The sequence below is a fragment of the Panthera pardus genome, unplaced genomic scaffold, assembly GCF_024362965.1.
Source record: "Panthera pardus isolate Hobbes unplaced genomic scaffold, ASM2436296v1 HiC_scaffold_10, whole genome shotgun sequence".
In the NCBI taxonomy this organism is placed as follows: Eukaryota; Metazoa; Chordata; class Mammalia; order Carnivora; family Felidae; genus Panthera; species Panthera pardus.
The window spans coordinates 57,292,309-57,307,697 of NW_026526655.1; the positions used below are offsets into that span (position 1 = coordinate 57,292,309).

Sequence of the window (15,389 nt, forward strand, 5' to 3'; positions counted from 1 at the left end):
GTCCCTATGCATCAGCACTCCTGTATCCTTTGGGTAAATTCCTAGCAGTGCTATTGCTGGGTCATAGGGTAGTTCTATTTTTAATTTTTTGAGGAACATCTACACTGTTTTCCAGAGCGGCTGCACCGGTTTGCATTCCCACCACCAGTGAAAGAGGGTTCCCCTTTGGAAACATTGTTTTCAAAAGCCTATGTAACAAAAAAAAAAAAAAAAAAAAAAAATCCCACGAAAAATGTTTGCACAAAGGGTTAAAACATGTCACGGAGATAAAACACTGACCAAGGCTTTGGCTTGCTTTTCTACCCTTCTCCATTGTTATCTTGTGTGGTTCAAGTATCTTTCCTTATTGGGACTTGTCATTTCCAGTTGACTAGGAAATTGCTCTTTAGCCAGTGTTTCAAATCTGAGGTGAATGCAGCCTGGGTGGTTTATTCGTGGGCCCACGTATCACGACCTGTGAAGGGAGTATCCTGGAGGTAAGAGTTTTGAAATAGAAAACTCAGCTTCTGCCATACATGGGTTTGAAATCAACATCATGTGCCATTTGAAGCTCACCACACACGGGTGAGGTAAGCGTCCTGTCATCAAATGACCCTTTTTGACGTCCATGGGTGATAAGAGCCCCAAGCACTCCTGGAGTCTAGGCTGAATTTTCTCCACTGGCTTGGGAACTGGCCTCTTCTCAGCACTCGCACTGCTGCCGGCTGGATGACAGCTGATCTGGGACTCCTCAAGGCGGAGTCCTTTCCAGACACAGCCGCCTCCACCCTCAACCGCACTCGTCTCTCTCGCGGCCGGTCTAGGACCACCAGGACCAATTTCGGGGTTCTCCTTCTCCAGTGAGACTCGGCAGAACAGGCTTCAAGAGAATCGGGGGCAGAGGACGAGTAAGAAGTAACCGCTATTGGTAAGACTCATAATAAATGGCAGTATACCCCTGAGACACGACGAGGAGCACCCTGCTTAGCCGCGGAAGCCACAGGGACAGGAGGCCTCCGGCCAACCGCCGGACTGGCCCGCCCCAACTGTCCGCTCAGGTCACAGTCACGTGACCGGGGAGCGGCGGGCGCCGGCCGCGGCGCCGATTGGCCGGCGGCGGAAGCGCGGGGTTTGATGGGAAGGAGTTGGCCGGGCCCATCGCTCTGTCAGTGGCGGCTGCTGCCTGCTCGGGAGGCAGGCTGCGCGGTGGCCGCCGAAGCTGGCAGACGTGGACACAAGCGCTGGGCTTTGCCCGCTTCTTGCAGGTAGAACGCTTAAAATGAAGGCAACTGGGGGTGGGGGGCTCGGCAAAGGGGAAGCGCGCCGAGCTTTTCCCTGGGAGATACGCTCCCGGTTCCCCCGCTTGCGTCTCCCAGGCGCCCCCGCCTCATGCCAAGTGGCCTAAGAGCTCTGCGGCGGCGGCTAGTCAAACTCCCGCCGGGCTGCGCGCTAACCAACATCGCCTCCTGCTCCTCTTGATTTCCCAGCCAAGTGGCAGGGCTGACTCTGGAGTGCTAGAGACCCCTTCCCCCCACCTATCCCCGCGAAGGGGAGGTGGTTTCCCCGCCTTGTTCTCAGATTCCGGTGTGGGTGTCTGGGTTGAGCTGAGCATCGGCTCTTTGGCCCGCCTATGTCGAGACGAAGGGTCCGAAGGTTCTACCCTAAGCTAAGCTGTCGCCTTGAGTGTTCTCTGTCTCTCTTTTTTTTCTCTGAGTTGTGCGGAGGCGCCACGAATTGGACAGATTGGGAGGGATCGAAAACTGTCAGTGTCATGCTGCTCGGCCCAGCCATGTGGGCGTGGATTGTGTGCTGCTTAGAGAAGCCTCTCTACAACCGTTGTCCTTATTTGAGGGACGGTGGGCGGTGTAAGGCTGGAGGGCAGGGAGAGGTTGCGTAGGTGTCTTGGGCGCAGCGGGAGGAGAAGAGCAAATCTAAACTACATCCATAGTTTATTTCTTGGGGGTGCCTGGGTTGGGCGGAGCCTGCGACTCTTGATCTCGAGGTTATGGGTTTGGGCCCCGCATTGAGTGTGGGGATTACTTACAAATAAACTATTTAAAGAAAATAGTTTAATTTTTTTAATAGTGGGTATGGGTATTGAGAGCTGTGATTGGTGAACTCAGTTTTGCTGATGGTGCCCTCACGGTAATAAAACTGGTGACTCATTGAATTTTCCATGTTCTGCTTTTTTCCCAGTTGGCTTCTGGTTTGTGTCAATTGTTTTCTCCTTTCTCTCTGGCTTGGGTGTCACCGTTGACAGAAATGACCCTGTTCACAGCAGTGTGTGTGCATCTGAGTGAGCTTGGCTTCAGGCATATGTTCAAACTGGCAGGGAATGCTAATCTCTTGTTCTCAGCAGCCCCCATAGTTCCATTTTAGGAGGAAGTTGATTTTGAGCACGTTTTTAAAAACAAGAATGGTACCTTTAAAATTAGAATTTTAAGTTTCTCTGTCATCTGCTAAGATCAGTCCAACACTGTTAATCAAGTTACATGGTGATTATATATTAACTTGAGAGAGAATGTAAGAAAAGAAGTCCTATGACTGTCAAACAGGTATGATTTAATATTAGAAACCTTTCCATATTAAACATAGTCACTTCTTGGAAGTTAGTTCAGAATGAACATCAACTTACCATGAACACCAGAATTAATCAACGTGTAGTAAAGTTACTTTTAGAGGTGTACCTCTTTTCAGTAATTTTATTTTTGAGCAATAAATGTGGTGGTTTGGTATATTTCAGAATTGCCTTTAGCTAGGATATTTGAAAGTTAGAGTTCTAGAACAAATCACTCTTAAGCTTAAACTGAATAGTACAAATAGAGGTACTGTTGATGGTGACGGAATAGTTTCCACTTAGGTTTGGAAGTTGATAAATATAAAAGTTAACTTGCTTTGCTGTTAAAGGCCTGCAAGATTATTTTAATGGAAGAACCTGCAGGATATGTTGTTTTATTTTTTTAATGTTAAAGTAAATGGAAGCAAAACATTTTCAGTTAAAATACAAACTGTAACTTATTTTTCCCATTTTAAAATGATGAAAACAGATACTTTATGAGTTTAGAAAGAAAGGTGTTTGTATGAGGAGTATTGCTTTCTGATAATAGTAATAATAGTGGCTACAGTTTATTATGTGCACACTAGTTGGACACTGTGTCAGGTGATACATCATTTCACTTAATTCATACAATAATTCTGTAAAGTGCAGATATCTTCACCACTCTACAGATGTGGAAACTGAGGTTTAGAGAGTTTAATTTACCTAAGATCACATTGCTAGTATGTGGTTGAGCCATATTTGGAATCCAGATCTTTTTTACTCCTTTATTTTTTTCATTTTATTTAAAAATTTTTTTTGAAATGTTTATTTATTTTTAGGAGAGAGAATGCCAGTGGGGAGAGGCAGAGAGAGGGGGACATAGGATCTCAAGAAGGCTCGACGCTGACAGCAGCAAGCCCAATGTGGGACTCCAACTTATAAACTAAGAGATCATGACCTGAGCCAAAGTTGGTCACTCAATCAACTGAGCCACCCAGGCACCCTTCCATTATTTAAAATAATTAATTAATTAATTATTTTTGGGGGGAGGGGGAGAGGAGCAGAGAGAGAGGGAGAGAGGGAGAGGGAGAGGGAGAGAGAGAATCCTAAGCAGGCCCCATGTTCAGCGCAGAGCCCTAGTGGGGGTCGATTCTGTGACCCTGGGATCATGATCTGAGCTGAAATTATGAGTTGGATGCTCAATTTACTGAGCCACGCCCCTACTCCATTATTTTAATATGACTTGAAGTAAGCTGAGAATTTAAGAATGACATGACCCAGGATTTTAAATTCTGACACCCAAACCTGAGTGTGAATATCAGTTAACATTGAACATTCAAAACATTGAAATAATATGGTGGGCATAATTACTTACTGGAAAACACATTAGATGCACCCAGCTCTTAAGGTCATGTCAGGTTCCACTGTGATATCAGAGTGGAAAGAGACCGTACACATTTATGGAAGAGTTCTTGGGGACAAGCCACTTGAGATTGAGCCATCTGTCCACTCAAGGGCAAACATTGATTTATGCTTCTGAAAGAAATGGTAGTTATTTGCTTCCCATGTATTTTCCATTTGTTGGAAGAGATGGATTAGGAAATAGCAATGACCACAGCAGTAAAAACAATTTATATTGAGGAATTATTTATGTGTTAAGACACTGCTATAAATACTTTAGAATGCATTGTGTCATTCAAGCCGTTCAACATTAAAAAAATTTTTTTTAATGTTTATTTTTGAGAGAGAGAGCGCGTGTGTGCACGCACAAGTTGGGGAAGGGCAGAGAGAGAGGGGGAGACACAGAATTCGAAGCAGGCTCCATGTTCTGAGCTGTCAGCACAGAGCCGGATGTGGTGCTTGAACCCACAAACTGTGAGATTATGACCTGAGCTGAGCCAAAGTTGGTCGCTTAACCGGCTGAGCCACCCAGGTGCCCCAAGCCTTTCAACATTTAAAGAGGGTCCTTAACTATCCCTCTTTTGCAGATGAAGATACTGAGTAACTGAGACATTAAATAGCTTATTTGCCCAAGGTGTCATAGTAAGTAATGGGCTACAGGAATTGGAGTATGGCAAGGAGGGAAAAAGAGTTGGAAAACAGAAGAGGTATGAAATGAAAGCTATAAAGAGTTGATTTACTTAATTTTGTTATGCTTTCATATCTGATGGAAAGTACTACCATTAGTTGTGTATTATAGCAAATCAGCTTCTTTTTTTATTTTAATTTTTTAATGTTTTTATTTTATTTTTGAGAGGGAGACAGAGTGTGAGCAGGGAGGGGCAGAGAGAGAGACAGAATCTGAAGCAGGATCCAGCCTCTGAGCTGTCAGCACAGAGCCTCCTGATGCAGGGCTTGAACTCACAGACTATGAGATTATGTGAGCTGAGCTGAAGTCTGACGCTTAACCAACTGAGCCACCAAGGTGCCCCATAGCAAATCAGCTTCTTAAACAAATACTGGAATTTGATAGGAAAATTGCTGGAACAATGAGTGTTGACTCATTCTTTGATTATGACCCTGAAAGCATGGATATGACATTTAATGACTATTTACCATCATGTTGTTTTCGAGGACAAATTCTAAAGCAGAATACTCTGCTTCAGAAATCTCATAGTTTATTTCATTAACACCATAACAGTTCTCCAAGCAAATAATTGATATTAATTGCAACATTATGCATATATTTCATATTATGCTTACTTAAGAAGTGATATTCAGTAAAAAAGTAAAAGCAGTGCTTGCAGACTTCTAGTATCAGTTCTGCCCCTAACTAGAGCTAGCTGCCAAAACGATTTGGCAAATCATTTGCTTCTCTTCCATGCAGATTTAAACATTCAGATTTAATCAGACGTGGGCTACATGATCCACTGTACCAACACTGTCTCTTGTGTTTATAACTTACTTTCCACTTCAGTAGCTCTGTTTACCAGCTATTTGAGAATGTCAGAGGTGCTTTCATATATTTTATGTATAAATATTCCAATCTAATTTATATAAAGCAGACTTTGTTTCTGATTTTGTGTTACTGGGAATAACTAGTTTCTTCATAAAAAGCCAAAACTAAAATGCTGTGTCTGGCTCTGCTACGTAGTATTTTTGGGACCAAATTACTTTACTTCCCTAGCCTCAGTTTCCAACATTTGTAAAATGGGATGATAGTAGTATCTAAATAATAAAAGTCATGTAAGGCGTTTGCTTTAGGGTTTCCTAGAGAAATAGCAGTACTTACCAAATATTTAACTGCTATCTTTATTGTTGTCATTACTTTTTTTTTTCAATGTTATTTTAAAGAATTATTTATTTTTAAGTAAACCCTACCCCCAACATGGGGCTCAAACTCATGACCCCAAGATCAGGAGTCCCATGCTCTACCAACTGAGCCAGCAGACACCCCTGTGATTACTTTTAAGTATTAAAAATCCTGACTTGTGATGGCTGCAAACTTAACTTGGAGGCATATAATTGTTAGAAACCAAAACGTGTAGACCGGTTGTGTGCAAAACACTGTGCTTGACAGCGTACAATTAATTCCCGAATAGTAGAGAATTACTATATACTTTGAAAATACCAAGTTAAGTGGCTCATGTAAATCCACCCCCACCCCGTCACCTTTCTTAGTATTTTTAGCATCTTCAGAAGGTTTTGAGATCTATTTAATGTTTTAACTGAGAAATTTATACTTTTATTCATTAAAGTTCCAGGATTTCCTAAAACTGCACTTTAGAAATTTGAATACTTAGTTAATATTGAAGGATTAATAATATTTAGGTTGCAACTTAAATGTGGCGGATAACATTCATTATATTTATAAACACCAGAAAATTTCAGGACAGATTATTGGTATATCTGGTACTAGAAATCGCTTTGTAAGTGAAAGTATTTCATAATTAGGCTCTTTGTTACTTCTCTACCCAAGAAAGTCCAAGATGGGTATGCCTTATGCTAATTCCAGTCTATAAATAGTGTCGCAGAGTGAATGTATTTACTTGGTACTGGTATTATTTTGTGATTACATTAATGGTTTTAAAAAATGTAAGAATTATGGCCTAACTTTTTTTTGTGTGTGGAAATGAAGTAGTTTTATACATTGGCAGTATATAACTACACCTGGTAAAAGTATGTAAATTTGAAAGTATATTTTTACTCTTTCAACTTAAAAGAATAAAAACTTATATAATTATTGACTGGTAAATTGATTTAGAACCTAAGTTTGTTGATACATTTTTATCCATATGGTAATATTATAATACATTTGAGAATACTAGAAAAATGACTGAAATAAGGACATTAGATATACACTAACTGACATGAAGGTCAACTGACTTGAGGGACTTAGACCCAGTTTCAGAGAGGAATGTTTATTTGGGTGTTGGAACAGTAGTGAACAGACCAGAAGTCTGAAGATAGAGTGGTTTTGAATCATGTGTCTTCTGAGCTATTGGGAAAATTGCTGAATGTCTTTTCACTTAATTTTCTTATCTGTAAAATGGTAGTAAGGAAGGCTATCCTGTGAAAAGTGGTGGTATAGTAAGTCTAGTTTACAGAAAATAAAATTAAAGCTCCAGAAGCAATAAATGATTTGCTCAAGGTCACAGGTAGTTTTGTAATCCTTATTTTCTTATTCAAAATCCAGTTGGCTTTCTGTCATTACTTGTAAAATAATGTTATGCTAAGCATTGTAAAATGCTAATTCCAAATAACTAGTTTAGTTGGTAGATAGCTGAATGATAGAGATATTGTATTTAAGCGTGTGGAATGAAAGTAGTTTAATAAAACTTTTCTTACAACATTAGGGGATCTACTGTAAACAACAGCAAATTGCAAAGTAGTATGAATATACGCTGCTAAAATGTCTTGCCATTTAAAAGCCTTTTCAGCTTATTTTTACTTTTAAATATGTCCTGATTTGGAAGAAGGGATTTCTTGAAGGGTAGACTCTATCCCAAGGCTCTCTAAATTAAAATTCCACATAAGTGGAGTTCAGAGAAATTAGTATTGTATGTTATTTTTTGGCAGTATTGCAACATTTATATTTTATAGTGGGTATGCTGTGTGTTTAACCTAAAAATTTTAAATACTTGCTTTTTTTCTAGCTGTGAATTCCTTTGGACAATTGATGATATTTATCATTGTGCCCAGTTTCTAAAAATAAAAGATGGGTGGATTATTTTCTCGGTGGAAGGTAAGTTATTTTTCTTTATGGCCAGTTCTTAGTCTAATATAAAATGTCACATAAACCTATTTGTAAGTCTCCTTTGTAGTATAGACTTGAGTAAAGCTTGATATTATCCCTAATTCTATTTAATTTTCTTCCTTTTCTTATGAATTAGAAGAATTATAATTCTTATGAATTATATTTGGACTTTAATAGTTCTGCTTGCCATGTAGGTATGTAATGCCTCTGTTTAAAATAATTGTTTCACTTTGACTTATGAATTATTTTTGTTTATTCATTCATGTGAAAATAGCTATCTTTTCTAGCTTTTTTCCCTTATATTGCCTACATTTCAATTTTATTTGAAAAGTAGTTGAAACTATTATTATTGTTGAAATGGTTGAAATTATAGTTGTATGCTATACAATACCTGATTTTACAGGCTATCTCTTTTTGCTTAAAGCTTGTCATAAATATTTGCTGAAGTTATACTAGATATACTTTTAGGAATTAGAGGCTTAAAACAAAATTTGAAATGTAGTTTGATTTTATTGGTTAAGGCTTTAGAGGAAGTATCTCCAGTTTAGTACTATAAAATATAAAATATATTAATATATGCTCTTTTCTAATATGAGAGGAGATAATGTAATCTCAGACAAACTACTTTGCTTATTTTTAATTCCTTTTTAGTATAATAATGGAGCCTAGAAATGCTTGGTATACTAGTTTTTGGACTGTTATTGAAACTGCTTTGTTTTGGTATTCCATGGACTCCTTGCTCTTTCCTTTAAAACTCTATTACAGTTCTGCTTGAGGATCAAATTTGCCTATTTTTTCTTTGTCTTTGTTAGGTTGAATCATATGAAATTACCAATATTCAACAGTTTTGACTTACATAAAAAGCAATTTCATATGGTTCAACCTAATGTTAACAACTCTTATGGGAACTGCAATGAATTGATATTCATTATCCTCTTATATTATTGAGTACATAATTGGTAAATGGTTTCACAAGTGTTGTATGAGACATTTTGGCTGGTTTTTATTCGGGGTGTATAAAAAATATTTTTAACAAACAAGCTCTGCTATAATGAAGTATTCTTAGGTGCCTTTTTAAAATCTAATCTTCAGAAACGTAGGAATTCAGAATGAAGGTAGCCTATTGATTTTGACTTCCAGAGTCCTAAATGAACTTTTAGCAATAGTAAATCAGACCATCTTTAATCTTGAATTTTTTAATGTAGGAGTTCTTTTGAATAATCATGTCTAAGAAAATTTTTCTTGGAGGAGAATTTCTTTTTCTCTATAAAAGTATGTTCTGGGATTAAGAATGGTAAAAAATGAACTATCAGAGTAAAAGTACTCAGGCTAAAAAGTAAAGTAGGAAAATGCTTGTTTCTTTAATCTTACGTAGTTCTCTTTATAATTATAATTTTTATTTAAATCTAAATGTTATTTATAAATAAATAGGAGTATACATTGTTTAACAATATTTGAAAAAGCTTAATTTTGAATTAAAATGTTCTTTTATGATTTTATAAATCAAAATGTATCTAAGTTTGCAATAACAAGTTTTAATGTCTCATCTGTTTTTATAACAGACAAAACCGTCAACTGTAGAAGTTCTGGAAAATATAGATAAGGTATGTTTTTTAGCTCTGGGGTGTTTTAATTCATTTTAGGTATTACATAAATATTATTATAGTATATGCGTATTATTTTGGAGACTGGATCTGGTTTGGGAATTAGAGATGATATAGAGTAAGCCTGAGGACTTTAATGTTACATTATTTCAAAAAAATTCAGAGTGAATCAGTGACTTAAGAAGCCTGTGTCAATAGAACCTGTTAGAATGGAATTAGATGCATAGCATGGCATAAATCAATGTTACAGATAGGATAAAGTAGATTATAAGGTGGTCTGCAACAATTTTTATCAGTACACAAACTTCACAGCTTTTTTTACTTTATATTATCAAAAATGGTTATTCCTTAGGAATATTAAGAGTGATGAATAGATTGAAAGAATCTAGTATGGGTCACTGTTTTAATTTTTATTAATTCCTTTTTTTTTTTTTTTTTAATTTCATTTATTTATTTTGAGAGAGACAGAGACAGCCCAGGTGGGCGAAGGGCAGAGAGAGAGGGAGACAGAGAATCCCAAGCAGGCTCCACACTGTCATCACGGAGCCTGACATGGAGCACTGAACTCACGAAACTGTGAGATCATGACTTGAGCCGAAACCAAGAGTCGGATGCTTAACCAGTTGGGCCACCCAGGCACCCCAGTTTTTATTCATTCTTTCTTTATATAGCCAGATTTTTTTAGACCTTATAAAAGGGAATTTTTACTTGTTTAGTTTAATAAATACTATTTATTGATGTCAATTTCATGCTTGATCTTTGCTAATTTGGTAGGTTAAAAACAGTATCTTAATTTTGCATTTAAGAGTAACTTGTCAGAATAGGCATTTCATGTTTTTAGCCTCATTTAAAATTTTCTTTTTCATATGTTCTACTTAAAAATATTAAGGTATTATATTTCATTGACTTTTAATAATTATTTCTTTATAACCTCTCTAAAATGTTAAAATTTTTTGTTAACATTTTGATTTCTTTATGAAATTTGAGATTCGCTTCAATAATATAGAATAATTCTCTCTTAACAGGAAATTCAAGCATTGGAAGAATTTAGGGAAAAAAATCAGAGATTACAAAAATTATGGGTTGGAAGATTAATTCTCTACTCTTCAATTCTCTATCTGTTTACATGTTTAATTGTATACTTGTGGTATCTTCCTGATGAATTTACAGCAAGACTTGCCATGACACTTCCATTTTTTGCTTTCCCATTGATGTAAGTAAATTGTTCTTTTAGTTGACTTTTCCTCTTTTTGACCAGATGGCTTAAATATATTAAGTCTCTCTTTAGTATGAAATAATAATGTCTCAGTTTGAGTAAATTTGTTTGTTTGTTTGTTTTTCATTTTGAAAAGTATTTCTTTAAAAAAGTAAACCAACTGTTTTAAACTTTAATTTACAGTTCTGCATATCTGAGGAATCTAACTCAGTGACATTAGTAATAATGACTCTAGGTGGGAATCTTTTGTGATTCTCTAATAGATGATCATGCTTCCCTAGGGTAATAGGGCATAGAGTGGGCATCTCAGATTGTGGGTAGTGGTAAGTGAGGGAGGGTTTGTAAAATAAAAAGAACAACTGACCCAGTAATTCCGAATTTATTCCATTCATCCTATCTCTCTTCCCCTGTCTTAGTCACTGCTATAAAGCAATTGACCCTTATTATAGAAATATTTTATAATATAGGCCTTTACTGAAAGTGTGTAATGATTGACTTTTGAGACAATTGAATAAAAAATTGGTACCAATTCTTGGTATTTATGGGTACCAATTTTGTAGGTACTAGATTATAATGGTGTATGGTATACAAAAATACAAAATCTTTGACTATAGGTTTTAGACTGCATATATCAATTAGTAAGTATGATGAATGTCCTAAAGAGAAGTGTCACATGCTATGGAAACACTTAACAGAGACCCTAACCCAGTCTGGGATGGAGGTGGGGGTCAGGGAAGAGCCTTTGTATTCATTTTCTATTGTTGCCACCAATTTAGCAGCTTAGAGCAACACCCATCCATTGTATCACAGTTTGTGTAGATCCAGGTGGCTTGACTGGGTTCTCTGCTTAGAGTCTTGCAGGCCTAAATCAAAGTAATCAATCAGCTGGACCGGGATCTTATTTGGAGTCTCTGTGGGGAGAATCTTCAAGGCTTAGTCAGGTTGTTTGCTGACTTGTGCTGTATCTCTCTGACTTCCAATTCTGCCCTCAACTCAGAGAAAGCTTTGTCTTTAAGGGTTTAACTGATTATATTAGACCCACCAGGATAATCCAGGATAATCTCCCTTGCTTAAAATCTGAGTAATACTTAATTATATTTGCAAAGTCCCTTCACAGCAGTACCTAGATTACTGTTTGATTGTATAACTGGAGGATGGAAATCTTGGGGAGGGAGAGAGATAGTTTTAGAACTCTGCTTACCATAGCCTCCCTGAAAAGTGATCTTTGAGTTTGAGATGCAAAGAATGATTATGTGTATTAAGGGTGGTGTGACAGGGGAGTGGATAGTCTGTTAGGGAGAAGGAACAGCATATATAAAGACCCTGAGGTGGATAGACCGTGGAAGGTTTAAAGAATTGAAAGAAGGCCAAAGACTGGATTATAGGGAAAGTCTGGATAGTTAGGCAAGGGATATTTCTTAAGGGCTTCATAGTCCATGATAATGACTTTAGGACTTAATCTAGGAGTGATAGGAAGTCATTGAAGATTTAGAAGGGGTATGGATAAGGGAAGATCTTTATAGGAAGAGAGAACAGAAAATACAAAGGCTGTGTAATGGAAGAGAGCATGACTTATTTGAGGGTCTGTGCTGGAGAGAGTGATAGGAAGTATGCTTGCAGAATCAGATAGGTTCTGGATCATGGGAGGGTCCTGGTGCTAGGAGTTTGAATTTCATTTTGGGTGAAATGGGAAGCTTGTAAAGGTTTTAGTGGAAGAATGGCATGATGAGATTTAAGTTAAGAGGCTCATGTGTGCTGCCTGTGGAGATTGAGTAGAGGAGGACAAGGATGGAAACAGATCAGCTAGGGTGCTGTTATAGGAGTTTAATCTAAAAATCCATCTGGATTGGGACATCCCAGTGGCAGTGGAGATGAGTAGATGACTTAGCAGTGTTTCAGAAGTAAAACTGAGACAACTTGATGGGAGGAAATGGAAGGTAATGGAAAAGGAGGAGTCGGTGATATTTAGGTTTTTTGGTGGGTGTAGGATCTCTTTCTTTGGGACTGCTGTAGTAAAAAAAAATTTGTTTAGTCTGTAGTGCAGGACATAATTTCAAATTGGAACTCCGGGAGATCATAAAATTTTAGCTTTTATATGTAGATAAAAGAATAAAAAATTGAGTGCATGCATATTATGAAATAACATCTCTGCCATTTTCTTTATTTTCTTTCTCTTTTGAAATCTTTTGGAATGCTTCTTATCCCAGGTATAGTAGTGGATTTTATAATGCTGAGCCCCCTTCCCTCGTTCCTTTCTAGTTTTTCACTAAAAGAGGGGAGAAAAGAAATTTAGAAAGGGAATAGATGTGATGTTTACTTGATTGAAACATCTTTAAAAAACTTAAAAAAACTCACTTGAGGGCCACCTGGGTGGCTTAGTCTGTTGAGTGTCTGACTCTTGATGTCTCATGGTTGGTGAGTTCTTGCCCTGAATGGGGCTCTGTACTGATATTGTGGAGTCTGATTGGGATTCTCTTTCCCTCCCTCCCTCTTTCTCTCTCTTTCTCTGTCTCTGTCTCTGTCTCTGTCTCTCCCTCTCCCTCCCTCCCTCCCTCTCTCTCTCTCCCTCCCCCGCCCCTTGCATATGTGCACGGGCTCTCTCTCTCTCTCAAAAATATATAAATAAACTTAACCCCCCCAAACCCACTTCACTTGACATCCATTATTATATAAAAATAGATTTTTTTTTTTTTAATTATGAAAGATTTGTATCTAGTTGCAAAAGAATGACAGGGAACTTTACTGTGCTAATTCTAATGGCTGTTCACAAATTGTGATCTACTGGATCTGCTACTATGCTGCAGAAGACTTTTTTTTTTTGGCAAATAAATCATATACTAATTGTTCATAAAAGTAGAAAAACTTAATTTCTTTAAAAATGTTTATTTCTTCAGTTTGATCTTTCTACTCTTTTGAGTATGAGGCTTTATTGTCCTTACTGTGTCCTTCTGCCTGTTCTGCATCACCTGCATCTAGTATTTCTTGGTTTGTTAAGCTTCAGAGCCATTTCTCACTTTGTCTCATTCACATTTGTGACCTGGTTCTCAACTGCTGCAGCTTCTGTTTCACTGAGCTCTTCACTTTTGGAAACATAGACCAGTTATCAAACAAAGAATAGAATTGTCCTTCTGATTGATGGCAATCAAAAAAGCATGAAATAAAATACAACAACGTGAAAGTGGATGCTGTGGTATAAAGAAAGAAGACTTACCACAGGACATTTTCTTTCATGTGAGCTATTGCCTGAGCTTATTCCTGGACCGTTTTCCTTTGCAAACAAAAGTTTTGAGGTCTGGACCAGGGTTTACTTAAAGAAATGGAGGCAGAATTAGTAATAAAATGTATTGTTTTACTTATCACAGTCTACACTGATTATAAAGCTTAGCAATCTACCTGATATTACAGAAAGTGACTCACTTCTGCGTTCCAAATTTCCCAAATGCTTTTACTGGACAGAGCAGTCATGGATTCAGGAATGAGCATATATTGCATAATCATAACTACCTTAAAGTTATCTTTTATGATAGAATGTCAATACTCTGTATAAGATGCTTTGATGTTTTATTATATCTTCTTTTCAGGATGTAATAAGGAGGAGCTTGGGATGATTCCCAACCTATTATTTTTCTACCTTTCAGATTCAATACTATATTTATATCCCTAATCTTTTCAACTATTACTGAAACAAATTATAATCTAAATGCTGAATTTGTTTCATTGGAATCATTATGGCTATCGTCCAATATGAGGGAAGGTTTAGATTGCAGTTTAAATTTTATATTTCTTGCTTATGCTGGCAGATATGCATTACCTTGGGAATTGGTTCATTTTCTAAGAGTGAATAGCCATTAAACTTTGTCTCTATCCTTAACTAACTCTACAGGCAGTCTTAGACTTTTACTCCTAGATACCTTATTCTTCCAGATTATAACTTTCTAGAAATTTCATTCTCTATAAGATCATTTCAGAGGCTTATTAGCATAAAACTTGACCTTCCCAGAGGATTTAGCCATATTTTCTTCCTCCCTCCCCCCTCCCTCCCTCTTTCTTTTCTTTTCCTTTCTTCTTTCTTTCTTTCTTTCTTTCTTTCTTTCTTTCTTTCTTTCTTTCTTTCTTTCTTTTCTTGGAGAGTGTGCACCTGCATGAGTTGGGAAGTGGGGGGGAGGGTGGGGAAGAGAGAAAGAATTTCAAGCAGGCTCTTCTGCTCAACATGGAGCCCAACGTAGAGCTTGATCCCACAACCCTGGGATCATGACCTGAGCTGAAATCAAGAGTTGGACACTCAAGGGAAAAAAAAAAAAAGTTGGATGCTCAATTGACTGAGCCATCCAGGAGCCGCAGCTATATTTTCCTTCTGTGTTTGTTTGTTTGTTTGTTTGTTTGTTTTTAATTCCTCTTAAAATGGAGCTATGGGAGGAAAAAGATAAGCAAAGGACCTGAAGAAGGTGGTCTTGTCCCTATTTTTTATGTTTTTTTTTTTCCTACTTAAATCTAAAGTCATTTGAGGATAGGACTTTGATCTTATACAGTTTTTAACACCTTCTTCTCACTCCCCCTCCTCTCTCACCCCCTCCTCCCAACTCTGATAAAAGATACTTCCTCAATCCAGCAGGAGGGTTGGCAAGCATAATTTGTAGTCTTAAAAAAAATTTTTTTTAACGTTTATTCATTTTTGAGAGAGAGAGACAGTGTGAGTGGGGGAGGGGCAGAGAGAGAGAGAAGGAGACACAGAATCCAAAGCAGGCTCTAGGCTCTGAGCTGTCAGCACAGAGCCAGATGTGGGGCTCCAACTCATGAACCCTGAGATCATGACCTGAGCTGAAGTCGTCCCAACTGAGCCACCCTGGTGCTCCG

General features: G+C 37.6%; 1 protein-coding gene across 4 annotated transcripts in view; it reads left to right on the forward strand.

Annotated features, from left to right (window-relative positions):
• Positions 1-651: 651 nt before the first annotated feature.
• LNPK (lunapark, ER junction formation factor) overlaps positions 652-15,389 on the forward strand; it is a 75,637-nt gene continuing 60,899 nt past the window's right edge. For 2 of the 4 annotated variants that reach the window (XM_019460207.2, XM_019460223.2), the window contains exons 1-4: positions 1,111-1,244; positions 7,615-7,703; positions 9,278-9,319; positions 10,345-10,532. In XM_019460207.2, coding sequence (XP_019315752.1) covers positions 7,677-7,703; positions 9,278-9,319; positions 10,345-10,532 — 257 coding nt within the window. In that variant the 5' untranslated portion in view covers positions 1,111-1,244; positions 7,615-7,676. Of the gene's footprint in view, positions 908-1,086; positions 1,245-7,614; positions 7,708-8,855; positions 8,857-9,277; positions 9,320-10,344; positions 10,533-15,389 lie in introns of those variants that run through there. The other 2 variants (XM_019460232.2, XM_019460216.2) reach the window with 2 other exon arrangements.